This window comes from Bombus fervidus, chromosome 7 (assembly GCF_041682495.2).
Source record: "Bombus fervidus isolate BK054 chromosome 7, iyBomFerv1, whole genome shotgun sequence".
Lineage (NCBI taxonomy): Eukaryota > Metazoa > Arthropoda > Insecta > Hymenoptera > Apidae > Bombus > Bombus fervidus.
In genome coordinates this window covers 9,154,611-9,182,457 of record NC_091523.1, presented here as the reverse complement: position 1 = coordinate 9,182,457, position 27,847 = coordinate 9,154,611, and the positions used below count along the sequence as shown (strand labels likewise).

Here is a 27,847-nt window from a genome sequence, read left to right as displayed (position 1 = left end):
AAAAATATATTTAACATACTTAGTGAATATTTTAATTTCATTTTATTCTAGTGTTGCAACGAATATCGATTCGATAATGAGCAAGAAGCTAAAAATAAATGTAGATTAAGATATATTGGAATGTGATAAGGAAATTGATAAAGGTGGTCTGACAGACAGACTTTGTAGAAGGCTTGACGCCTTGGCAATTTTAATGAAACCCACTGAACAATTAACGTGACAATTAGCTCGACGAAACTTAGCTCGACGTAAACGTACTTCATAAAACCACAGGAAGTGAATAGTGATAACACAGAAAAATCACCAACGAACAAATAATATTTCATTCTCTTCCCAACATACTAAATAATATGATAGGTCTCAAACAAAGAGCGACCAACAGCAACGGTATATAACGTTATCACGATCATAGTCCATCGTCTCAGATCGTTTGAACATATCGAAAAAATCGTTCTGAAATCTTAAAAATACAAGGGAAATAATTTCCTCTGACATTGAGGTGTTCGCTTATCGAGAAATCCCATCGCGTTACGTGTGCCCGCGTGCACGTGTCTCTGTGCTTTCGTGACTGACGTTTGTGCACTTCTCGGAACGCGGAGTTCTTTCACTTCGACTGCTCGGTACGCGTTTACCGAATGAACGCTTTCAGAATTACAAAATTGCCAATATTAGCCGCGTCTTCGCACCTGCACACTCTATAAATCCATCTCCATGCGCTCCATTTCGCTACGAAATCCAACAATCTCTCGTCGTTCTATTACACTTTTCGCTGATAAAAGTGAAAACGTGTATTTCTGACGCGATTTGCAAATACGTTGCTTGTTGTAGAAGAAGAAGGAGGAAAAACCGAAGGGACACGTAATTGAATATCGATACCCGGTTCTTACGTTTTCGCCGATTACCACTCACTGCAATCTTTTGTAACTTTTAAACAGCGATGACTATAGATGTAAGTGGGGTTTTTTCCTGATGCTTATCGAACGACCCTGTTTCAACACCGAAAGGTAGAACCGTTTTTATTGCTGTTTGGTTAAGATTTTTACACGAATCGATCTCATCTTTTCGTTTTGTTTACACGACAATTTGTAACACTCAATTTGTAAATTCGATGGAAGGAACGATAATTCTTGCGGCTCTGAAACGTGATGACATTGACGATGGAATGAAATCGTTAGGGTAAGCTTGAGACACGAGATTCGCTCGTGAATTACAAATAATGTACGGCCAGTTTTCCGGCTATTGTTATTCGCTTCATTTTATATTTTTTTAGTTACTGCGCTTGGTTACTGACTTTTTTATTGTGGCACGTCGCCGTAAGGTCATTACGCCGTTTTAATAATTTCTTTCCGGTCCGGCGAGTCGACATTTGCACAAAACAAGCAATAAATCTAGTTCGATGAACCGGCGGGATAGGGTGAATGTACTCGATAATCCGATAAAAAATGATAAGAAATGCAATTCGTACCATCTACGTGATAAGCTGAATCACCTTTCGGATGTGATTCTCAATCGTGCTGCTTTTTTGTACGTTAATTTCGTTGCTTCAAGTTTTACGCGAAATTAAGTTACCTGACAACGGATGTAGATTAAATCTACATTGCATGTAAGAATCATTACAAAAGAAATTGCATATGTAATTGTTTTCATTAAAAACAACTGCAATATCAGAAATCTTGCAAAAACCCTACTTCACATTTTCTACAATTATTTATAAAGCTTCACCGTCGCTTTTCTTAAGTATAATTAATCCAATAAAATTCTATCTCACTTTTTCGTAAATCTTGTAACAGGTTACGGCAATTTCAGTATAGCACTCTAGATAAATAGAAATGCACAAGAGTTTAATGTTAGTCTGACATAAAATATAACAATAATTAAGAGGAGAATACATTTAATAGCATGTTTAACGATTCGTTTAAGAAATGTTGAAATACGATTAAAGTAACTCTCGTCCACGATTTTTCCTGACCCTGTCCGCCTTCAATGACCTCGCTGAGAACTTTCATTCGTATCCTTGCATCGTGGCCAATTACTCGTCCAACTGGCGAGTTTTTGCCTGGCAGCCAGTATGAAAGACGCTTACTAACGTTGCTCTTACTATTAACCTCGTAAACGACAGCAGCGTGTGTATAATGGTAGAAAGGACGAAAAACGTGTTTTCGTGGTCGATCGATGGATATCATCACCAAAATATCATTTTTGGAGCATGACGTAGAGCCTTATCGTTGAGTTACCATAATCACGCAGAATACGTACGCCAGTTCCTTTATCTCTGTTATTTGGTTTCTGTTACGTATCGACTGATTATAACACTCGTGTGTGTAATCTTTAGAAGGAATTTATTCGTGGGAGTACCGTTGGAGAGTTATCGACAATTTTTCGAGTACAAATGCTTGAAAGTGAAGAGTTACTATGAAGTAAAATAAATTTTCGATTGCGGTTTGATGAAGTTTAGCGAATTTTCATGGATTTCGCGTTTTTTCATTCTTTTGTTATTATTTGGAGAAACTTCCTACATTCAAATTATCCAGACTAGCAGTGTCTCACGACATACTAGTTTGATTATTTTATACAAAAAATTCAAGGGAAATTCAAGGTTGAATTTAAAAATATTAAAACATAGCTGACCCAAATAACTACATCCTATGATAATATCGCCATTAAAGTTCCAAAGTTCATAGAAAATGTGACAAATCTTGCAATAAATGAATGTTCTACTTTCAAATTATTCGGACCTCAAACTTCTTTATAAAATCAAAATCGAAGAAACACAACAGAAATAACGGCTGGCTGATCTTTTAACACCCTTATATCGATCGAAGATTTCTCTTTGAAAAATGAGCACCGGTGGCGTCCCCCTAAATCCCAACGAATTATCCTTGCTTCACGGCATGTTGCCAGAAGAACGAACGCTGAGAAATCTGCGACGAGCGTGATCCGCCGACAAAAGGGGATCATCGTGCGCGCTGGAAACAACGTGGTGCAGGTTCCTGGACCGGTGACCAGCGTGTCCGCCCACGCGAGGATGCCGGTCGTTCTAAAAATATACAATCCAGTCGGAGCATACGGTGCTACCGGTTTTAAATCTCGCCTGCTACCGGCCAGGAACCGATTCAATGCTTTCCGTGGAAATAAAACGAAAGACCCGGGCCACACCGACGACAGAGGGACACTTCCGAGCCGCTAAACTCGTGGATCGTTAACATTGATCGCTATAAGGATAGTTAGACGACTAGAATCGCTGAGCTGAATATCATACGATTCGATAGACGATTGCAGGTTGAGAATCACAGTGGTGTAAGGCCATTGTGAATTTCCATAAAATAGTGTTCGACGTTTATTATTATAAAGAGTTAATTAAATTCTTTCAAGCGATGAAAATGTATTGTGACACTAAGTTGCGACATAATTAATTATAAAACTGAAGGGATGATACCTTTGAAAAATAAACTATGTATTTAAATTGAGATTTCTGTTAAACAGACACCAATTAGAATAGTTTGACCTAATTGAAAAAGAAACGGAGTAGAAATGATCTTGCAAGCGTTTAGAAGAATTCAAGATGGTTTGAGTGAAATATTATTAAAAAAATGTATTGGATAAAATTAAGGAAGAATTTGATGTTTTAAAGTATATGTTATGTAAGAGTTTAAGTAGAATTGTGCAATATACAAGTAGTGATATGAGGATTATTTGAGATTTCGGACTTGAGATTTTGATAATTTGATAACTTTTTACTTACTAAGATATATATTATATAGACAAAGATAGGTAATTTAAAGTTATGAGCTCTCATTTTTGAAAAAATGTAACTTTATAGATAAATTAGTTAAATATTACGCAGAGCTGAAAATAATGCAGGTCCAATTGGTCAAAATAGATTAGGAGAATTGTGATCAGTCGATAAGTGCTATCTCGTGTACATATTATATACATGTATGGTCTTCGTTCCAGCTCTGCATAGTAGTTTCCTTCAATACTTCGTTACTTACTGATACTGTTTTACTGATCGATGAAGATAAGATAAGCTTATACTTCCTTATAAACGCGAGGAGAGGAGAGGAGTCAGTTAGTAGTGATCGAAGTTACTGGAGTACAATTTGATAAAACAGTGAATCTTATCGCTTTCATGTAAGTCAGCAAAATCAATCTTTTAACTCGTTTCTTCATCGTACTAAACACTATATAAAAATTAAAGAATTACCTTTACATTCAGTTCACATTTAACTAACAAACTTGGACCGTCGGACGGTATTTGGCTGGTATTCAGAAAAAAACCTATGAAGAAAAGGAAAGTGGAAAAAGATCGGCCGAAACAAAACGTTAGTAGCACTATTGCTTCATGTATCTATCATTATCTTCGCTCTCGATAATGTTTTACCTTACCGTTTCACCGAGAAATCAAGTTTTCCAGCGATATAATCGTTCCCATCCTCGCTCGAACGCAAAAGGATCAAAGAAATGATAGCAATCACGTTACGAAGGTAACTCGGTAGCCGCATCTCGAAATTACCAGCTAATTAAGATCCCAATAAAATCTAATCTACGCGCCAGTCATAAATCACCGTACGGACAGACAAACGAATGAAAGGGTTCGCGACGTGCAGAAGTAGTTCGTGCTCGCGTTCTCGATCGACGTTTCGCCGATTCAGTCAATTAATATTTTTCTGCATCCACGCAGGAAAATTTGATTAACGGCACAACCCGTGCATCTGCCTAGACTTAGATTGTGGCTCGCGTGAAATTGTTGCCTATAAACTGTAGCTGAGATTAAGGATCGATCTGTCAATATCGATGTGGCATTCTCCACCAGGATAGACCCGCTTCTCTTCTCGTCGACTCCAGTTTCTATGGTCCGTGGCAGTAATGTCATCTCTCTGTAACGCCATCCCCGATACACGAAGGACTCACCTGGCCTTTAACTGCCTCTCTCTCGTTCATGTTCTCTCTCTTGATCTCTCTCATCTGATATCCAATGACAATGTCTCTCGGCGCCGTTCCCGCCATTAATCTATTCTCCTCTTGTGCCTTGTCGTCAACCTGCCCCGGTGAATGCAGATAATCCACGATCGTTCGTCGATTCGAGTGACTCGCTTGCTCGATCATGTTGGAATCGGTGCATCGTACTTAGGATAATGCGTGTACGTATACTTTGCCCGTTCGACGGTTTCGTTGGACTCTTTGTCTCGCGAGAACGGATTTGCAAGTCGGATCGCGAAAAATGATTATTCGGTGCCAACAAGCTATTGTGTGACTACTATGCGTAATTCTGGAAACTTGTACGGATAAAGAGTATCTTGATTTAACGTATTAATCGATCGTTTCCGATAGTATTTTCCTAATGAATGTAGTAATACTTAGTTATAGATGTTTGTAATTTCGGATTATTTGTAAATTGATCTTTGTTTTTGTTTCAGTTTTTTATAAGCCAGTCTTAGATTAAGAGATATATAATCATTAATTATTCTATATTACATAGTATTAGCATTGTATAAGTCAATATCGTAGAAATAAAATGTTACAAGTTGAACATGATAATATAAGATTGTTTATATAAAGCATTTAGTTATGTCAATTTTCGACCCTGCATTTTTTTCCTTTTTTTCTTTCTTCTTGTTTGATCCCATTGTCCCCGTGCAGAGTAATATGCCGATACTTATTTATGTGGTTTCATTGTACAGTGCGCTGGGTGTATCGTGTGCATTGTGAATCAGCGCTCACAGTAGGAGCACATTGTATTCTTGTTTCTCCTCCTGTTTACCCATTCATTGGTCGCATAAAAAATTGTCGCTTAGCCAAGCATCACGGTCCCAGAGATATCTGTTGCATCTCCGCAAATTATCGCGAAATTAAGACACCGTCGCGACTTTGATTTATTCATCGTTCAAAGTCGGTATTTTCACGTTCGTTTTATCTCGTGTCTTAGTCTCGATGGAAAAACTAAGTAATTATTAGGAGAAGAATGGAAGCAGAAACGTATTTCATAAGTTAAATTATACAACGATGTTACTCGAGCTACTCTATCGTGATAATGCAAGTCGTTCGATAACTTTTCAGAGTCTATAATTCCATTTCCCGAAAACGTGAATGTATTGGTAAAACTCCATCAACTACCCCCGTGAAGTTGCTCGCAGAAACTACGCAGTTACGCTCGAGTGTCGCTCCGTCGTGTCATACGCGCCTCTACGAACCGTTCCGAAGTGCATACAACCGTGCCGCTCGTTTGTATGGGTTCCCTCTCACTCTCTCCTGTCGAGATCGCATTGCTACGTGCTACACGCTTTGCTTTGCTTTGCCATGCCTTCGCCAGCGTTTCGCGTCGGATGCTCGAAAGGAAAATCTTTTATCCTTGAGAGAACTATCGTTTTTACGATACGACTAATATACAAAACCGGAATAAAGAAAACAAAAGAAAAGCGACAACGTTAGGAGAGGTTACAAACCTGGAGAAATGGCGCGCAAAATCTTCTGCCCGCGCTGCATTCGCTGACTTTTTCGAGTCAGTGCATCGTATCGATGTTTCGTCGACGCGTAAAACACGGGACTTCATGCCACGCTCGGTTTCGAAAGTTTTGATTTTCCTTCCATCTTTTTTACCCTACTTGACCCTAACCGGTAAATTTACAACGCTACGGACCACGCGCAACCACACGATCACACATTCGCAACGTTCACACACACACACAACCCCACTAGCGACTGTTCTTTTCTCCCTTTCCTCGCATCGTTCGAGTCCGGATGCGCGCGCATCGTTCCCCCACTGCTGGGGCAACCGGCCGCGCGAGGCGAGCGGAGTGGGGTAAATCGGTTGCCGCCGCGAGGCAGAACGTGCGGGCCGAGTGGCTGAAACGAAAGCACAGAATCATTACCACGCTAGATCTCGAGGAGTGTAGACGTGTTTCTCGTTACCTAAGCTCAGTCGAGAGTTCTCGTGTCGCATTACTTTCTCTCTTACACTTTTGCTACGTATACACGTGTGATAGTCGCGTCAAAGAGGACAGTTGCGAGACGCAACGTGTTATATAGCATCGACCGTGTGCGTGTGTGGGAATCGAAGAAACGGACGAAAGAAGTCAATTTTCCCTGTTTTATTCCCTCTCACGCGGATATTTCGCTTGTGCTCGGTGTAAGAGGAAAGCAAATTGACGCTTTTGCCAATAGACTCAGTCAGTGCATCGTGTGTCGTACATTTGACCGGAGGACATTGAACTTTGTGCCATCGTCCCACGAAACGTTTTCGAACTGTCATCTATCCGTGCCTCTCTGTGGAGATCGTCGGACGTGCGAGCGCGCCCCCATCTATCTCGAACTTCGATATTCCAGTGAATCTCGACCGTCCGTGAAACGGAGTTCGATAATCGATTAAGTTCAACGGCGGACAGATCCCACTCATGGAAAGTGATCCATTCGAGGATCCACCTTATAGGCGTTGCAGGCGACGTGATTAAGACACGCGCGTCGGATAGAGAAAGAAATTAGACTAATCGCACGCACAGTCGATCGTGTACTTATTCATTTGCTCGATCGCCGTAAATCCGCGGATCACGATTTTCGTCAACTGGTGGCGCGTTGCGTTCTTCTCTGGCCACGTGCGTTTTCTCTACGAACAATCAGTGACGACGATAGAGACCTTCGTAACCGCGGCGACGAACATTGAGCGTGCGCCGTCGAAGCCTGAAGGCACGTGTGTCGCCACGAAAATACCTTTTGTGTCGAACTCGGGAAAATTCGTGCTCGCGATCCCTTTTGACTCTTGAACCGTCGATATTTTTCGATTTAACGGCGATTCTGTGCCTACGGGGAAAAAAGAGTAGCGCAAAACAGAATCGAGAGAGAAATTTCAAAAAGTGGTAGTGCTTGACTCACTGACATTGGTTCGATTGCAGTGCCGAGACGAGAGGAGAGAAGCGAAGTATTCAAGATCTGAGAATTGTAGTGCACCTGCTACAATTGAAAAATGGCCATTCCATTTTTATTGCCGTCCGACGACGAAGTGGAGATCCAGGGACAGGATCTGGAGCAACTGATGCTCGCTCTGTACTCCTCTCTGCAACAGGTCCTCCGAAACAGGAACGACCAGCATCCGTCACGAAATCGTGAGTTGAACGATTTATTAAAATTGGTTTGCACCTTTCTCAAGATTTTGCTACGCGTTCTTGTACAAATGTCGAACTATCCAGCGCAATGAACAACATGTTGCATTTATGGCGTCAACTTTAGTTTATCTTTTGATAGAAAGGGATGAACAATCGACTACCGTACTTTACGTGGTCATGTGGCTCGTTGACACGTGCTACGGCCGCGTCTTTCTTGTTCTTTCCACTTGGTCCCGGTCTCATGGCTAGGATGTATCCATTTGTCCATTGGATAGATCCAGTCTTACCACGATATCCTTCCGACGGCTTTTCAGAAAGATGCATTCGAAGACCATTTCGAAGGGCGACCAAATAGAGGCAATTGCATGTGAAAATGACAATACCGTCCACGAGACGTTTTCTAATCGTCCACGGGGACTAGTGGATCTAGTCGAGAGAATATAAAAAGAAATATATACACTCGAAAAAAGTTAAGCAAAATGCAAAAAAAATATTAAAATGCTTAACGTAATTCTTGTTATGTAGATCAATTTTAAAAGTTATTCGCAATATTGCAGCTATTGCTGCAACGCGAAGGATTTATAAACTCAGTCATTGTTGTTTTTTGAACAGATGCTGTGAATTTTTGATACTTATATATGACATATATGATACAAATGATCTTTATCTGACATTGTATAATTGATCTTTGTTTTTTCTTTGTAGCTATTTTTTTTTTACTTTATTTATTTATTTATTTATTTATTGAAAAATGTATGTTTCCTTTTCCTTACATTATTGATTTTGTAAACACCAATTGAAAATTGTTATTTTTTAATAAACTCTGAATACGTTGAGATTTATAATACGTGCGACGCAATTAATTTCCACTTCTCACACGCTGCAGCCGCGGGTATATACACTCGAGAGTAGGACAGCACGCTGCATATTCACTAGAAATGCAACACGTGGTTGTCGCGCGGTACAACGCGGATAACTTTCGAGTGGAACAACGCGACTCTGCAGCCAATTTCCTTTTCAAACCTGAAAGATACTTTTAGAATCATGTTTTTCATCGAGTTCCTATAAAAAATCATAGATCATTCAAAAATTCACGCTTCATATTCATTTCACACACGAAGTTATCCGAAATGGTTTTCTTTGAAATTTTATACATAACTAGGAGCATGAGCATGTCACCGATTTCTAGTGTTAGTTTTTTTTACTGATCCTCAGGGAAAAGGGAGAAAGTGGGTTATAGCACGCGTTTAGTAAAATATTTCGATAGTTGTAACTTCTCATTACAACAAGATGTCTATACTTGAGTTGCGACAAAAAATGACAAAAGGTCAAGTTTTTCAGTGATATATATCTTTGTTCATTATTTTAAGTATTGTATGTTCCCTAAAACATGTACTGATCAATCTGCAATTCTCGTTCTCTTTCGTCATTGACAGCAACAAGACATAGAATTAAATAGTCTGCTTCAATATACGTAGCATTAATAACAACAAAAATCGAATATAATTTCCGTGCACATTATACCACGATAATTTGCTTTTAATAAAAATTAAGCGTCAAATATATAAATTATAGTTTCGGAGGTTCGACATACAAATTCTTTGCTAACAAAGAATTACTTCTTAATCAATTTCCAGATGTAAAAAAAACGATTAATCGCTATCGAAGGCGCAACAAATTCGTCAAAATTAAGGCGTAGGATATAGGGAAGTTTGTTTTGTATTATTTAGTAGGATTCACGACGCACGCGAACGTTCGTAAAGTCGCGGAGCGATCGTCGTTTCGTCCAGGTCGTTGACTCGCGTCGGCTGTTGCACGATTTGTCGAAAATTCTGATACATTTGACAGCGGTCGTTGTCCCATGAGTCAGCGTCGAAAAATTTCGGTCCATCGCGATGGTTGCGAGATATCTCGACACCTTTCGCCGTGATTTCGCGAACGTTCGAGAGAAAAAAGACACGTAGGTTGTGAAACGCGCGCGTCATCGCGTGATTTACATTTGCCCGTCCTTTCGTGTGATTAATTTGATTTCAGTTTCAATGTCTTCTTAGGTCCTTGATCCTTAATGCTCTGACGCTTTTTCCCAGAATTTTTAGTAATTTATATTTGCTGTTACATTTGCGCTCGCTTTAAATAACATTGTTCAGTAGTGTTCTCTTTGCTTGGAACTAATTACAACTAACGAAAGCAATGACGCTATTTAGTAAGACGATTGTAGATTTATTTGTTCAAGTAGAATGATTAGAATATAACATGATAAAAACTAAAAAATGTCATCCTTGTTGCTTCATGATTTTTAGCTGCGTGTATCGCGGTTGACTCTTTGCACTTCGACAATTTTTATTATATGATCGATCAATAAATTTTAGTATACATTTTGCAGCGAAACTTTTTGGAACCAGAAGTTTAATTTCGCGAAGAAAACTTCCCTTCTCTATCGTTTCATCGATGAAAACAAAATTATATAAAAATTGCCTCAATATCATTGGCTGTAACATCAATAGTGTAAAAAGGGTTAAACTTGTGGAAGGAAACTTTCAAACTTCAATCCTTCTAATCACAATTCTCATACTCACCATCATGTGCACTTGCTTTCAACTTTGTCCATTAGTTTCTCAACTGTCTCTTCTCGATGCAATCCTTCTTCATTGTAACAATAACCACGGAAATTTTGCTGGAACATATACGCAAAAGACTGGCGCAAAGAGAAAACAGAAGATAAGAAGAGAGAGAAGGAGAGGAGCGAGCCAGAGGCGTAAATTGCGGTAACTTATATTCGGCGCATAATGAAACGCGGCTTTACGAGGGTGCAGCGAGCGAAAGGGGGCGAGTATAACAGATGTAGCGTGGGTGTAGAGGCGAGAGTATGGCAGACGATGTCCGGCCATGACCCTGCACCGCTGCTCGAGCCTCCTTTACGGCGAAAGAGACGGCGCGGTCGCTCGGATCGACAGGAGAGTAGGAGGAAAGAGACAGAGAGGAGGAGCGAGGAGAAAAGACCGATGGTCAGGCACACACCGGAGTAAAACGCGCCATAAAACGCGATGCAACGGCTCGTTCCCCGAATCTCGGATGTCGATCGTCCACCAGAGATTGCAGTATCGAACCGTGAACCGTGCCGCGACGATTGCTCGACGAGTGCCTCGATATCGTATCTTACACGCTTTCAAATAGTACGTACGTATATGGTGTATGGTCAATTCTGAAGAAGTTCATCAACCATGAAATAATTTTTACGATAAATTTTGAGGTGATTGTTAGAGTAATTTAATGGAAATTTGTTGAACTTTGAAAGTTATTTAAGTATTTAAGTAATCTTATGAAATTTGTTTTTCTTTCTTTCTTTTTCTCTTTGCTTTAATACTACATAGTAAATGTACGGATTATTAATAATTTTACGGATTATTTATTGATTGTTCGTTTTGAAGTAGTGTTAATAGCTATAAATGCAGTTTTATTCAGAGAGCAAAAAAGCGACGTCAGACTGCCAATTAGTTAAGACAGACTTTAGTTTCAAATTAGTTCAGAATTACTTGCGTAGCGACCGTAATTTTATAAACCACCTATAAAATGCTTATGATCGAGGGTCAATGCACCCTGCTCGCTCGAAATGCGCGATTAACCGCGAGGAAACGTCGTCAGATAGCATTCTGAATCCATTTTGCCGCAGTTTCACGGCAATACGTCGCTAACGAGCCTTTGATCTCGCCGAACAGCGCATGGAAGTGTCCCGAAAGAAACCACAAATTGCATCCGGTCGTTGCAAGTGTGTTACTATTGTTTTGGAGTGACGCAACATTTCTTGAAAATATCACGCTCCTCAAAACAATATACGTATGTATTTTTCCAGTAATCACGAATCCTCCCCACTGATTTAAGAAATTCTTTTTTCTTTTATCGATTTCTCAAAGATAATATTATATGTAATATCAACCCTCTCGGACTCGATAAAGATGTTCTATACTACCAAAAGCCAAGGGAAAATTAGATGGAAATTGACAAGAATCACTGTTAGAAAAATTGAATTACGCGTCTGTTCATTATTTTTCAAACGAAAATAGGTGGCGTACGGTGTATGTGCGAGGGTCAATAACCATAGTTTGCCAGCGTGGTTTCGAGAGAAGATGCAGAATCTGGCGGACCGCGAGCGCGCCGTTGCATCGAGTCGGGGTTGGTTATTTATAGAAACAGCTGTGGCCAGCCCCGTTCCGAGTCTTCTCCCGTGACATTTGCAGAAAACTTCCACCTCGTCATCGTGCTCGCGTAAACGCGACCACGGTAATAACGATTACGCCGCGTTACTCGATCACGGCTGGCTTCTTTTTTCTTCCGCCTATCCGTTTTCACTCTCGTTCTCGGCGATTCGTTTTGCCTGTCTTATTGTTGTCGATGTTACGTTTCAACGTTACGGATAACCCCTTCGCTAATGTTTTCATTACGAACCATGACGCCCGCGCCCCTTTCCCATCGCGCGAACTGATAAGAGAATCGAACAGTCCATGCCCCGCGATTCCGCTCTAATCGGAGGCGTTTAATTTCTCGGTAAGAGAAAGATCGGATATCGTCCGTAAAATGATAACCCTTCGACACTGAACTTCGTATTATGTTACATTGTCGTAAAGCCTGCGCTCGTATCGGGGCACTGAATTTCACAGTGAACTCGCCGTCCTCCCGGAAGACCAGTAGAATTGCCCTTTTCTTTTTAAACTGCGAACTTGCTCTTTTTTTTTAATTTTGTATATTAACATATTTATGATGGGTAATTTTATACAATTATGTAATAATTATAGGGGGCAGAATTTGAAATGTTCAATTTTGAATACGTAATAATTAATAATTGAAATTGATGTAAGACGTTCTGCTTCTCTTCGAGACAACTGACAATTACCGGTAATTATCGATATTTTATCCACATCACTTCGATTTCGCTAATTTTTTCAATATGTTGTCGGAGACATGATTCTGAACAACTTTTTCCTATACATATAACCGCCACTCGGCCTTAGTTTCCGAGATATACGCAAAAACCTGTTGGTACCAGTACAGTGAATTCTGCGTATAATTGTACGTCCGTGGCAGCGTATGCGTCAAGCTTGCCTGGTCTTATTTCAGCCATAAACAGATATAGTCCATATGTTAGCAATTAATGTTTTAATGTCTTAAATTGTATGGAAGAATTCTGAGAAATTGATGCGCCAAAATTTCGACCATTATATTACTTACATGGATACAAAATTCCTTTATCTTTTTCTATGCTTCCTTTAAAGGAATTTTTCGATTAGGTATTACTCGAAAAAGTTATGCGAGTCGAATTCTGATTGTAATTCCTCTCGATCGTTGCATTCTGAATTTACTTCATCACGGTTTTCCCAGCGGAAATCCCGAAGACGATCGATCCGGAACACGAAGAACGAAAGCACCGACCGTAGTCTATAGACTTGATGAAATATTGAAAGAAATTCGTCATTGACGATCGTCCGGTCCTCGATGGCCGTCTCCTTCCATTCATCCAACGAGCCTGGCGTTATTGGCGGAGCCCTTAAAATATTCATCGTACCAGTACCTTCCTTCTTTTTTTCTCTTTCTTTTTTCCTTCTTTTTTCGTGGTCGTCTCGTTGATAGTTCGTTACCGTCACCGGTGAGTCGCGTTTTATCTTCACGTCAGCAGAACAATGCCGTATCTTCCTTATCTATCCGTCAGAACCAGGTTTATTGAATTTCCTCACTTATCTCTGGCCTTTTTCCCTTCGATAGAAGCGAAACATTCACAAGATTCTGGTCGACGTCCCAGTCCACGAAAGAGGTTTAGCTCTAGATGAATCAGATCAACACCGTATAAGTATAATTCCTGGCGAGGTTCCCGTTCTGCTCTACGCAATTCTCGTGGAAACATGTTTATTAATGCAAATTCCGTTACTTCCGGAAGTTAACTTGCACAATATGAATCGTAGTAGATAGCGGATAATTCATTTCCTAATATCTTTCAAAATCTTTATCGTATACAATTGCAACCGTCGTAGAATCCTTAGAAGATTTCTAAGAAATTGAATTCCAAGTATTACAACATTTTTCAGAGTCATAGTTTAGGGTTTCACAGAATTGTATGTGCAACGCAATTTTAAACCTATACACAAGTTCTCGAATATCTAAATTTAAAAATTCAGAGAGTGATCACAAATAGAACTTCCTACGAATTACCGAAAATCCTAATTCCACGTATACTTTAGTAAGACTCCTACTTCTTTTATTTTCATAAAACCACTAAAATGTACTCAGTCAATCGTTATCCAGATTTAAATGAACTTCTAATCGATGCAAGTGTACAGCAATATCTGTCACAATATTTTTCTCCAAAACAAACATCGAAACGATGTTTTCCGCATGACGGATTGTTTTCGACTTAACAAGCTAGTTGCCCGTGGTTCCGGCCAATTAACGTTCTTCTTGCCAGGTCGATTCTTATCCGCGGCGTCGCGTCGCGTCGTTTTTAATTAAAAGTCTAATTGTACCGCTCGCCGCGTGCTTTTCACGGATTTCGGAGGTCGTTCGCGCGAGCTGGCCCCGTGGAATCATTAATATTCATTGAGACGAGGCGGTGAGCGTACTTCTGTCTTCTCCCCGCTCTTTTACTGTTATACATTTTTACGCTCCCCTGAGCGTATTCTTCGTAGGCGGCTCGAGCACGCGTCTCCAGCCGTACATGAAATTCGGCTGATTTTATCTGCCCAGCAACCCTTTTCCTTCGATTACCTCAACCCTTCGTGGTACGGTTTCGCTTATCGCGGCTCGTCATCGTGATTTTATCGAGCGTGAAGATCTACCGCTGTTTTTCCTCACGAACTCCTCCAAAATATATTCTGATTATAGCAATCTCTAAACAAAGTGTACTTCTATTTTTTTTTCAAATGATTTCCACTATTTGATCGCTTTCGAATCGTTATAATCGTTTGTTGAAAGTTTCCTTCTTTTGCTTAAAATGGAAAGAAAGTTTTCTAAAGTTTCATCTCGGTTAATGAATATTGCTTTCATTATCACGATATGAATATTCATGGGAAATATTCAAATGATAATATCGATACTGTTTATATGGCTGCGTCGAAAGAAGCGAAGTATATACTAAAACCAACTAAACCGAACTGTGAATATGCGTTCCACGCAGACAGCTAAAGCTCGCAAAACCAGTTCTTTGTTTCTCTCGATGGAAGTTGCGACTGTTCACTTATAAAACTTATCGATAATACCTCCAACATTGTAGAGACGCATAAAATATATTGGAAACCGACGTATTAAGCGAAGCAGAGAATTTTTTAAGTACATTACAGCGATAGAATATTCTATTGAATTGAATATTTTCTAATCAGAGAATATATTTTATCGCGTGCATAATTCCGGAGCTTAAGACTATTCCATGTTCGTGGAATCTCGAGTTCCATCAGCTTAGTGGTATCGGTTTCCGCTTGATTCTCGGTCGATTATTGGCCGCGATGCAACAGGAAGAAAGAAACAAAGAGAGAGGCTTGATTCGCTTGTAATTATAATCATCGAATAACGGTGGCAACACGTGACCAACTTGCAGTGGCGATTCGCCAGTTAACGATATAATCAGCAATGTGCAGCTTCTTAGTGATTATACCGCAAACGAAAGCTATGCATCGCTTTGTCGTTGCCCGATACAAGTAGAGCTATTGGATCGAGCGTATAACTTCTAGTTACAGATCTACAATGTTGCGAAGAATATTTCCACGTACTTTTCGATGAAATGTTCTTTGATCTGTTCTATACTTCATTTTCATAATATTTCTTTTTTGTTATTTAAAATATAGTTTGTATAAAAGTATTACTAAATAATACGAAATTTACTATACTTAATTATTACGACATGTAAATGGTGTGCAAATACTTTCGCATCTACTAGAGGCACGTACCTTTGCGCAGGGACTATTTTGAAAATATTCCTTCCTCCAACGCATTTATTTTCGCATGCAGCAAATCAAAGCATTCAAATTAACCGAAATGCTGGAAACTTAAAATAGATTCACGATTTTTCTATTCTCTGTTTCATCAGAATTTCCTCATCGTGCATACATTGTAGGTCGAGCGCAGGGACATTTCAAGCAATCAACTATGAACCTCGATTAATTCCGCCGACAACGAAATCGCGAGTCACGTAGTCAATAAGAGTGTAATCAATCGGTCGAGCGAGCCCCAGAACGTTTCCTCGATACGACTTCTGCACCGCAGAATCCGATCGGGCTTCGTGCTCGCGAACCGGTGGACAGAATTTATTGGGTAATCAGATAGTCGTAGGAAATCGATGGCCGGCCGCGTCGTGGCGCAACCTTGTTCCCTCATTTTTACAATTTTCTCGTTGCCCGTATCGCGATAACGTATCTACCGTAGCCGTTTCCATGCTGGGCAATCGCGTTGGTACAACGCGAGCACGAGATCTTGCCTCGTCGAAGGGAATTACTCGAAACGGCGAAAGATCGTTCGATTCTCAGGTGAAAAAAATGGAGTACGCCGCGAATCGATTGTCCACTGCTAGTGCAGCTTGGTGGGGAACATTTATATCGGAGTTGGAGGTTTTACGAGATTTCCGCGAAGCGTTCGAAAGTCAAGCGAAGTAAGGTTTCAAGTAAGACGCAGAAACCGCTGCTTTTGTACAGTACGTTCACCGTAGTGCGATTTAAGGAACGTTACTTGAACGATCGTCCACATCCTGGAGAAATCATCGCGTATTTACGACTTCAGTTCTCTCGAATAGGCCTGGCGATATTTTCTATTACAGAACGAGAAATGTTGTGCACGCGTAAGTTTGGTTGGATGGTTCGACCTTTCTTCGTGGTGACTCATTTGTGGTTTTACGTTTTATCGTATTAAACTGACAATAACATTTAATATGTGCCTGGCGTATACATATGTATATCTTGAAATTTTATCGACCTCCTTCATAAATGAAGATCATATGGAGAAATATAATCCATGTTTCCTACCTTTAACCAGAAAACGACTTTAAAATTTAATGTATGCCGTTAATTAATTTTGTATTGACGACTTTAACTATGTTATATTTACATTTTGACGACAGAGCAACTACACCAAAGAATTACGTTATAAACATTGAGAATGACTTGGTTCTTTAGACGTATTGTAGAAATAATTACAGAAATAATTGCCTGTCATTTCTTGAAAATATTTCTGTACGGTAAAAGTCTAGCAAAAGCGCCTCAAAATTCACCCTTTTAATCACCGAGTGACATTTAAACTCAGAAGATCGTCATAAATAGACCGATCCCGTATTTCCACCTGCGCCCCATATGTATGCATCAACCGAATGTACTTAACAGTGACTCCATGGAAACTCCAAGACCGACTACCAAATCGCGTAAAAATTAATTTCCATTACAGCCTCAGCAGGAGGTTCTGACGAAACGAGCAACCGATCATTGGAACGACGCAGTTCGACTGTTCCGTCTCATTGTCTCTGAAAAGCCGCAAAAGCGTGACACGATAAAAACTGAGCGCGCGTTCGCCCGTATACGCTCGACACCGCTCGCGATTCGCGAGTGTTTCCACGCGCGAGTCGTCGTCGCGCGCGCACGCGTCTCATTGGTGTGTATCGCGGCTGCAGCGGCCTTGAGAGGGGTTCTTTGTGCAGTTGAGCGTTCACCACTGCTCACGTATGCTGTCAGGCACACGTACACTCGCACCTACGCACACATAGGTGCGGGTGATCGCGCTCGCGCTGCTAGGGTTGACGTTACACGTATACTGTAACAAGTTGCGTTGCACTTACGCGTACAAAGGGCGCTCCATGTGAGTCACGTGCTCGCATATGCTGCCAGCGTTCAATCTGCTCCCACTCTTCGCCCTTTTTTCGTCTCTCTTTCTGCCTCTTTGACATAACGCGTGTACATAATGTACATTGTCTCTCGCGTGTTCCCGCTGGTCCGTGTACACTCGAAATTTCCCCCTCGTTCCGCCACTTTTCTCTTTTTTTCCCTTCTTGTTCCTGTTTTTGCTTTCTCGAGTTCCCTTTTTTTCCACCGCGTATTATCTCCACCGCTCTATCTCTTCGTGGAACTTCTTTTTTTTTTCTAGCCGTACATTCCTTGCTTCGTCTCGTCAACTCCGTTTTTTTTGTCTAAACGCCTTTCCCCTCTCTTCGTTGGCTCACGATCCTCCTCCTCCTTGTCCCAACCTTCTTGTTCTTTATATACTCGTTCCACGTCCCCTCTATGTACAACTCCTCTATGTATTCTCCTCCCGAGTCTTTTTCGTCGGTTCCAACCCGACATCCCCGCCCTCGAACCGCGTGTGCACGTCCTCTCTGATGCACGCGGATCCAATATCCGCGCGCGAGACCGCGAACGCAGCGTGCATGCGGGTGTTGGCCACGTGCGCGCTGCACTTTTTGCCCCGAACGCTTTTATGGGACGCGCGAGCCGTGCTCTTCTCGTTCCCCTTTAGTTGCTCCGCTCACGAAGACGAGTTCTTTCGACCATATCGCGAAGAACTGGCTTATCGAGAACTCAAGTTACCGACAAACTTTTAATATCTTGCCATTATATTACGTACCCTGGAACCAAGGGAAAAGCGAATGAAATCTTAACGCGAGTAAAAGCGGGTCGCCTTGAATCTCACAAGAAAGCGCGCGAAAATTGCACGGCTGTAAGAGGTCGGATATAGTCGAACTTCCCCGGGGCATAAATTAGAATTAGGCTGGCCGTTTGTCATGCTGAAGGCGGTCGTAAATCGCGAGCTGACAGAATCCGTGCTAATAATCATTCGCATGCATTGATAATTACAACAGATCGTTACATAAATCGATTTTGGAATAGGTTGGCGTTCACGCCAGGTTCGTGTTCCATCCAATATACATATTAGCATGTGTGTGTAGTGACATTTTACGAGGAAAATCGCGAGGTAGAAGGCGAAGCGAGACCGTCGATACGTTCGGATAAGCGCAGCGGTTGTTTTGCAAGCGGTGGAAAGCCTGTCGTTTGCTAGAGATTTCGCGATCGAGCAGTTCGATGTGAGTAGGCGACGATGTGTGGCCGATGCGCGCGCGTACGGGTTGCACAAGCGAAAGAGAGCCTCAGGAGAGTGTGGCCCGAGTATAGTGGTGCGCGTGCGAATGCTAGCGCGGACGTTTACTCGAAATGTCAAGGATGCAACCGCGCGAGCGCACGAGGGCGCACGCGCGCGCGCCACTGCGACCGGTCCCTGAGACAATGGCGGCCGGAGGCGCGGAGGAATTGTTATTTTGTCACGCATGGCTTCGATTTACGCGCACGCGGCGCACATCGCGCGAAAAACCTGCGCGCTTAAATGTTTCTGGCGGCCCACAGGCGCGAACGGTTCTTCGCTTATGAAAAGATGAATTTCATAGCTTGTCGGTGGATGATTGTATCGGTTATCGACGTGAAAAGATGGATTTTTTCGCAAATTTTTTCTCTGTTGAAAGTTGAGGTTATGTACCTAGCCTTTGGTTGCTGGTCTTTCCTTTTGTTAGCTTGAAATGCCATCGGATTCTTGATACTGTAACCCTGTTATAACCTTTGAATCATGTTTCTGTTCGGTCGTATAGTCTATTATTCGATACTGTTTGAAGCTCGAAGAAGATATGTAAAAGATTCTTGCTTTCGATTCCTGAAAATATTATAGGTTGTTTTGTTTATTCGAGGGAGAGAAAGATCGAAGAAGAATAAAGAAGGGCTAACGTTGTGTTCTATGAATTATCTTTTGATCGTCGGTTTTATGTTTTACATTCTGATTGCTCTAACTCAAAATCTACCAAAGGAAGATTCGCGAACAGAGACACGTTTAACCGACAAGCGCCTTTTTAGAAACCAAAAACGAAGCTGGAGTATACGTCACTGATGCAAACGTGATTATTCACGATACGGTGCGATCGAAGCGTCTTACCTGATTCCGCGATGCGAAGTAGCTCGTTGTTTCTCAAAGATATTTAACTACGTCCTCGGTATCCGCGGCGGTAGATAACGTTCCCGCTCCGAAAATTCCAAAAGCAGTTGTACTCGGTTTACGAGTACCATTTCGCGGTTCGTAAAACGCGTTACTGCGTCTCGGAGTTGGCGCGAACAGTAAACCGTTAGGCCCTCTCTCGCGACGAAACCGCCGAGCCAGCGAAAAGGCTTCGTTAAAACTAATTACCACGGGGCCTGACCCCTCTCCGGTGTCCCGCTCTTAATTATCGGAGGCGTCGTAAAAGCGAGTCAAGCGGTCGACCGAGTGTATTTCTGTTTACCGGTTCTCTCAGCCGGAATTACACTGCGTTTATCTGGCGTCGACGCGAGAGACGTAAAACGCGCGTGGCCACTTATCAATCGGAAAACGCTTCTTCGGGCTTACTGACGGCGATAAAAGTGGCGAAACACGCGCGTACTCCGTCGCACCGCGCGGCAGTCCGATATCAAGCGTTTCCTGACCGCCAGATACCATACTCAGCCTCGATTATTTCGTTTTTCCACTTCTTCTCTTCCTTTGAATTCTGCCGTTTTTTCAAAGAAACGCTCGATCACGTACAGTATATAATCCGTGTTGACAATATCCTTGCACTTTCTATGTATATATCGTGTACATCTATATGTGTGTAGGTTAGATATGTCGAAATCACGGAACGAAGGCTATCGTATGGAGCGTTGTAAATTTTCAGACAATCATTAGCCAACAATGTCGTTAGTTACCATTACAGGGCAACCCGGTGGTCGCCTTTACCGTTGTCTAGCCAGAGCGTGGCATTAAACCTTATAAGCAAGGCGCGCGGCCGTCATGCGTGCGTAGATCGTAGCATTTCCATTGTGTGACGCAACGTTTGCCTTTGTGCCACGATTAATTATCGATGGTAAATCCAGATACGCTGAATACAAATCGGCTGGACCGCGTATTTCGTCGATTACGATATCGCGGCGGCCATCTGTTTTCAGTAGGCAGTCGGAAAGATCGCTCGGAGCGATCGAAACGGCGATGATGAATCGTCGAGCTTGTACTTATCGGATGATCGAGGAAAGTTTGAACTTTACGCTCGCACGTAAGGCGATCTCGTACGGCGCTCGGTTATCCGGCTGAATTTTACGCGAGATTTATGGGACACGCCGACGAAACTCGACGCGCGCATGTGGTTCGCAAAGTTGACAAATTGCGGTCGAAGTTGATTAGACAGTTGCCACGATATCTTGAAATTTAGCTGAAGTTGGCATTTCATTCGAATTGTTGGATTTTAGAAATACTTTTGTAGATCGTGAGATAAGCACGATTTAGTAAGTCTAATCCTTGATCGTACGTTTATCTTCAACGAAGCAAAAAAGTCGAAGTCATCCTGTAGTTATTTGCAAAGGTCATAGTAATATTCACAGACATTTAGCATCGATTCGAATGAAGCGGTTAATATCAACCCTGAGAAAAGAAACGATCCATTCTTCGCCGATAAATCTTCTTCAGTCTTCTCAAAAATAAAATAGCTTGTATAAATCTCAAACTAATAAACTTTCACTTAAATTTCCCCTGTTGAAATTGAATTTTCCTTCTCTATTAAATCAAGCTTAACATAGATTTCTAGGCAGAAGAAACAATCTTCTTTATTGGCGAATTTACTTTAACTCTTGAACATTTTGTGGCCTAGCAAACCTTCAATTAAGTGACACGAATTTCCTGTACTCTCCAGATCAAAGTTAACTTAATCTTTAAAGAAAGCAACACAATTTTTCTCATGAATAAATTCTTTTCAAAATAATACTTGACAAATTTTGGACCCAGAAAACTGGAATGAAATTAAGCGAATTTCTTGTGTTCTTCAGATCGGTTGCCACGACGAATGGGCGACGATCGGCATCCAATGGTTCTGGTGGACTCGGATTTGGCTCGCTTGCCGCTGCCGGATTTGGTGTTGTCTGCCGTGGCGCAACTTCCGCCCGCTGCGCCCCAGGTGACCGTGTCTGCGCCCAGCAGCCCAACCAGGGACGCGACATTTCAGTTTCCGGAATCCAGCAATGATGAGAACGGTGTGGCGCCGATTCCAAACCCAAGGCCACGACCGCGAAGACGCAGACTTGTTTCAGAGGGTGGTAGCTCCGCGGCCGTGAAGAAGACATCCGCCGTAAAGTCAATTTGCAAGTGCTGCTGCGGCCACATTGGGCAGGCCTTCAACGGAAGTTACTGGGCGACCGTAGGCGCCAATCTCAGGAACATCGCCGACGATTTCCACGCGTCAAAGACCAAGGTCAGTGGATTAGCCGAATCGGGCTGATAGTTCAAAAGGTTCTGTAACTTAATCTTTTCGTGGAACTTATTTTTGTGTCATAGTTGTTACGTAAGAGCCGTACTGTTGTAACGTTGCAGTTAAACCGATGAACTTCGTCTAAATAAATTGTTTGATTTCTGAAAAGTTCAGTACGATACACGGCCTGACACTAAAATTAACAAGTTTGTGAAAAGATGGAGTTGCGCAGTTAAGTTTCTTCTATCTATAAAAGATGTTCGTTTCTTACTCTTTCTATATTTTTAAGTTATTTTTAAGACAATCGTAGTATTGCAAAATTACATCCTAAAGATCTGAAAATACGAAAGAAAGATATTTATCAAGAAGCTCGAAATGCAATATTGAATTTTTGACGCTAAAAAAAGGGAAAGCTCAGGATGGCTCTATTGTTTTTACGGTTGAATGTCGAGCTTATCGTGAACGCGTGCGTAACGCCAAGTGTTTACGATGCGAAGAGTACAGGTGCGAAGTGCGCGGCGTAAAAATAATTGCGTTGCGCGATCCCTGTCACAATTCCATCCATCCCCGCGCGATACTTTTTCACTCGTCATAAAGTCACCCTTGTAGCGTGACTGTTATAAAACCGCCGGAATACGCAGATGCCAAAAAGGGATGCCTTAAAATAAAATTCGTCTACCGCCTCGGCATTTTTACGCCCTCAATTCCTAAATTAATTTTATCCTATTCACCCTCTCGTAGCTTACCGTACATAACTCCAACATTTTTTTACTATTATATTCACATTCTCAGGGTATTATATATTTAACGTTTCAATTTAACCATATTTCAACGCAATGCTAAATTCATCAACCGGTTAACAGGGTTATTTTTTAATCAGAAATTTTAATGTCACTAGAAAATTAATAAAAAGTAGAGTTGATCTGTTTGCTTCTTCAGAGATCATCCTTCATAACAGAATTGTTTTTTAACTCCGCTGCCCTCGGTTCTACATAACCGGAAATGGACGTTATATTTCAATAAATATTAGCAAATTTTATATACATAATTTTTAAATATTTGGTTTTACTGTTCGATGTAATGTTTGTACCTTTTGCGTATTCCACGCTTTTTATGGATGAAATAGTCCAAGAAGAGAGGATTCCTGAAGAGATGCAAACATGAAAAAATAACGAGGACAGCAGAGTTAATTCAAACATTTTTATGAAATTAAGAAATTAACAAAAAGTAGTTGATCGGGTTACTTGCTTCGGAGCTCATATAATTTTCTTCCCATATAAAATTCGATACATTTCTACTTACGTGGAGCAACATCAATTCCCGAAAATCGATTTGACCGATGAAAGAATCCCCCGTGCTATGATCGCGATATCTACGATTTAATGGTCTCACGAATGATTCAATGTCTCATTTCGTCGCGGTTTCTTTATCTCTCTTTCTCTCTCTTTCTCGCTGGTTTGCGGAAGAAAGGAGAGAAATTGGCGGCTGGAGTGGGTCAAGCCAGAGTCATAAACGCGAATTTAGTTATATCGGTGCCACCGACAGCGTCCCATGGGCGCAATAAATATCTGCCCGCTACCGTTAAGACGTCTAGTATTGCTCCCAGTGTGTACGACCCTGCGTGTAGCCACCACTTCATCACCGTCTCACCCGCTTTACCTTCTCCATTTCCTGTCTCTTTTGATCACTCGATCTAATATGTATCGACGGCTTCGGAACGATGTCCCACTGATTTTACGAGTGGTTCCCGGTTGTTTGTCCCGGACAGACAGGTGAGAGAAATAGGACATCGGACGGTTTTATGGCAGAATTCCATTTTTACACCCAGCCCAGATGAAATTGCTCGCGGACACTCGCAAACGAATTACGGAAGATCGCCTATCGATGCGAAAGTCCATCGTAGATTTATTAGAATTGGATTGAATTTCACGATCGATGCACGTCCCATGTAATCCGTGTCAAATATTTTCTGAGAGTAGTTTTTTCTCCTGTCGAAGGAATACTCTTATGAAAAAAAGCATTTTATAGTTTTAGTATATTTACGAGTGCTGGTCATCTCTTTCTCTTTCCAGACTACACTACTTAGATTACTACTTAGATTACAGATGTTTCACTTATATGAACTTTCAGTGGATAAATAATTTACATATAATTAGAGTTCATACAATAAAAGTTTACCAATCTTATTATTTTCCTTTTAGATGAGTAAGTTCATCTAGGAATTCGTTTAATCACGCGCTAACTGGATTTCGTTGGAATAAATGAACTTCACATTAGCGGAGTTTTACTGTGCTTAATCTCCTTCACAGTCTAGACACAAAGCACAGAGATTTAGACCTAATAGACAAGCATAAACGAACATAAAAACAGATCTAAACCCTAGTAATCATCGAATCGTCTCTCGCGAGAGGAAGAGAATGGTTTCTGCGGCAACGATTATTACGGTCGGTCGTTCTTTTCACTTACGCACATCTCCGAAGCTCGGAGGAGAGGCACAGACCTTTCACGATTTTACGAGATTCCCCGTGATTTGCCGCGGCCGATCGAGAGGAAGGAGCCGAGGGCAGTAAAGAACGATCCATCTAAAAAGCAGAGAGACGAAGAAAAAGATGAACAAGCCGGAAGGGCGTTCCCTTCTTTTATCCCTCGTCTCGATTTTATTCGCTTTAAAGGTCCGCGTCAGCGTGATACCCAATCCCACAACGTCTAATTATTGCTGGTTAAGTGGTGGTAATTGAAGGGGGCGAACAGATCCGTGAAATTGAAGAAATCTTGCGCGTCGCGTTCGAGGATCGGATACCGATCGGCTCGGTAACTCGAGGACCCGAGGCTTGTTGATAATACGAATCGTGGCGAATTCTCCGCCGGGGGAATTGTCTCTACGGAATCCCTGGCATGGTGTTTGCGTTCCTCCCTCTTGGGGAATCGAAGTGTCAGATTAATCTGTCGATGGGGCAGAGATGAGATGTTCCTGTATCTCCTCTGTTCTATGTGTACAGAGTAGATTCGTGTCTTATTTGTGTCTTATAGACCTGGCTCTCTTTTTTTTCGTTTACTCTTGTCTGGTTGTATTGAGCGATATTCACTACTACGTGATGAAGTCTCGCGTTTTCGATATATGAAATTAAAGGGTAAATGTTATTTTGTTTTCTCTTGATTTTAATTACAGATTTTCTTCCCTTCGTGATGAAATTGTCGTGCTTTTCTTTTACGTTGAAGTAATTCAATTTGCTCATGGAGATTGATGTCTCTTCTGTAGTTTTATGATGTCTCATATTTTATACGATGGCGCTGACATAGATATGAATCGTAGCTGAAAAGGTTACACTATGTTTTCATTAAATGTTCTTCATTAAATGTTTATGGACTAGTATTAAATGACTGGTTCTAAGCCTAAGGCCAGTCGTTCCGTTATCTATACATTGCTCTTCGATAATTCGTTTATCGCAAATCTTAAGTCATTTTATCGGTACGAAACAACATTCAGGATTTAAAAGTGACTATAACATAATTGAGCTTGGTGTAACTTCGATCACGACATGCTTGTACCTACGTTTTTATCCGCGACTTGATAGGCATTGACTTATCGACCCTTGAAAATTGCTCTTACCGGATGTCATCGCGTCCCTCCGACCTTTCGCGGGTTTCTTGGTGCAGAAGGAAGCTGAGTCGATCGAAGAAACGCGTGGTCTAATGTAATTTACAAACACGATCCCCGTTCGTTCCCCATTCGTCATGCGAAGGCAACGTTTTACATATGCATGGAGAGTAAGCGAGCATGTAACGGCTAAGTGGTCACATCCCCTTACGTGAAAGTTAAGTGGGCATGGCAGCACGAGCCGTGGCCACGGGCCGAGAAAATTATCTTCAATTATCTCGTGCAATCGTGAACCCCCTTTGCTCTCTTCTCCTTTGCTCGCGATCTCTCGATCTCTTCTTCGCATTACTCGCCAACCTCTTCGTGATTTATTATTCATGGAAACTATTTCTTTATTCTATGAATTAGCGCATAAAAATATGAACTCTTAATACGAGAAATGTGAAAAATATCAATTATTACTCCTTAAAGTAGGAAGAATCTCGAAATTCTCATTGGTAACCCTAACGAATCCGGATATTGGAAGTTTAAACAGTTACAAAAGAAAGAGAGATACAAATATGGAGCAATTTTATTCCAAGGGTTAATCACACGGGCCAGACATCCAAGTATTCCGCAATCTTTCGTTCCTAGAAAGCCTGTCGAAGCCATTCGCGGTAGCACCAAGAAAATTGCTTCATCGACACGATAAAATATTCCTCCCGCTTTTAGCTTAGCTTAGATTTCCTCGAAGTCTGATTTAACCATGACGCAGTTAATGGAACGTCCCGTCGGTATTTATCAGTTATTCAAACGATAGACGCGCAAATTGATACATTAGACACTCGGTGGCATAACGGATCCCTTGGTCGATCTAGCAAGAACATTCTGTCCACTCTTCTTGCCGTTGCTCTTGGCTACATAATCGATAGGTTCCTTCCGAAGCACGCGATCGACTGCTTCGTCTTACGATTCACGTCATATTTCCACCATCTTTCAAAGTATTCGCCAAGATCGAATCGTAGCGAGGGTTTCATCGTCCACGGTGCGTTGCGCGCTTGCTACTCAGGTTGCCTCGATGTTCAGACCGCAAATCTCAGTTGTCTGTGAACGTTTTCTTACGTGACTTACCGAAACGTCCATCCGAATGGCTATTTTCATAGTGAGCTGCGCAATTACGTTGCTCAATATCCTGATCTCCAATAGTTGATGGCGTTGCTATTCGTTTTCCATTGAAAGGTTATTATTGTATCGTTGGCACGGATGTCAGGGTTTAATCTAATTTTGATGAATTTTTTGGCTACAGGTAGATGTAATGATCTTTTACCGAGAAATGTTGTCTATCAAGTTTGAATTGTAAATCATGGCATTGGTAAAGGAATTTTCTTTTCTTCCATTTGTAACGAATGTTTCTCTTTTGTTAATATTTTCTACCATTTATTAATTTATATTATCTGGTGGAATGTACATAGGTATAAGTATATACATATTTAGATTAACTCGTGGATTGGCCATTTAGTAAAGCAACTTTTTTTTTTCTGTAGCGAGACAGAAAGTTTCTTCCGTTTGTTAAGACCGTTCTTCCAAAGCCGTAGAGCTTCGTCAAAGAAGATGTGCGACGCAACAGAGCAGGAAGTTTAATTAAATCTGTATCACGTTCCTTCAGAATGGACGGTATCGTCTTGCGTATTAAATCCACAGAAAATGGTTGGTCCGTGCGTTTCCTGTTCGCTGAATTATTAATCATCGCACTACTTGAATTAAAGTTGCCAGCCTTCTCTAATCCTCGCATTAAATCAACCGCGCGGTGTAACGCGTTCCCGAACGAACGGAAAAGCGGAGAAAAGAGGAGGTTGCAGCAACGATATTTAGCCAGTTACGCAACCGGCTGCCACGAACAATTAAAATTTACCGTCCCGGCAACGATAAACACCG

At 41.4% G+C, this 27,847-nt stretch overlaps 1 protein-coding gene across 2 annotated transcripts in view; it reads left to right on the top strand.

The window, feature by feature from the left end:
- The window catches only part of LOC139989529 (uncharacterized), a 43,182-nt gene that overhangs the window by 2,738 nt on the left and 12,597 nt on the right, over positions 1 to 27,847 (top strand). Inside the window, exons 1-4 of one of the 2 annotated variants that reach the window (XM_072008006.1) lie at positions 4,046 to 4,131; positions 4,217 to 4,322; positions 7,887 to 8,096; positions 21,917 to 22,338. In XM_072008006.1, coding sequence (XP_071864107.1) covers positions 7,958 to 8,096; positions 21,917 to 22,338 — 561 coding nt within the window. In that variant the 5' untranslated portion in view covers positions 4,046 to 4,131; positions 4,217 to 4,322; positions 7,887 to 7,957. Of the gene's footprint in view, positions 1 to 4,045; positions 4,132 to 4,216; positions 4,323 to 7,886; positions 8,097 to 21,916; positions 22,339 to 27,847 lie in introns of those variants that run through there. The other variant, XM_072008005.1, reaches the window with a different exon arrangement.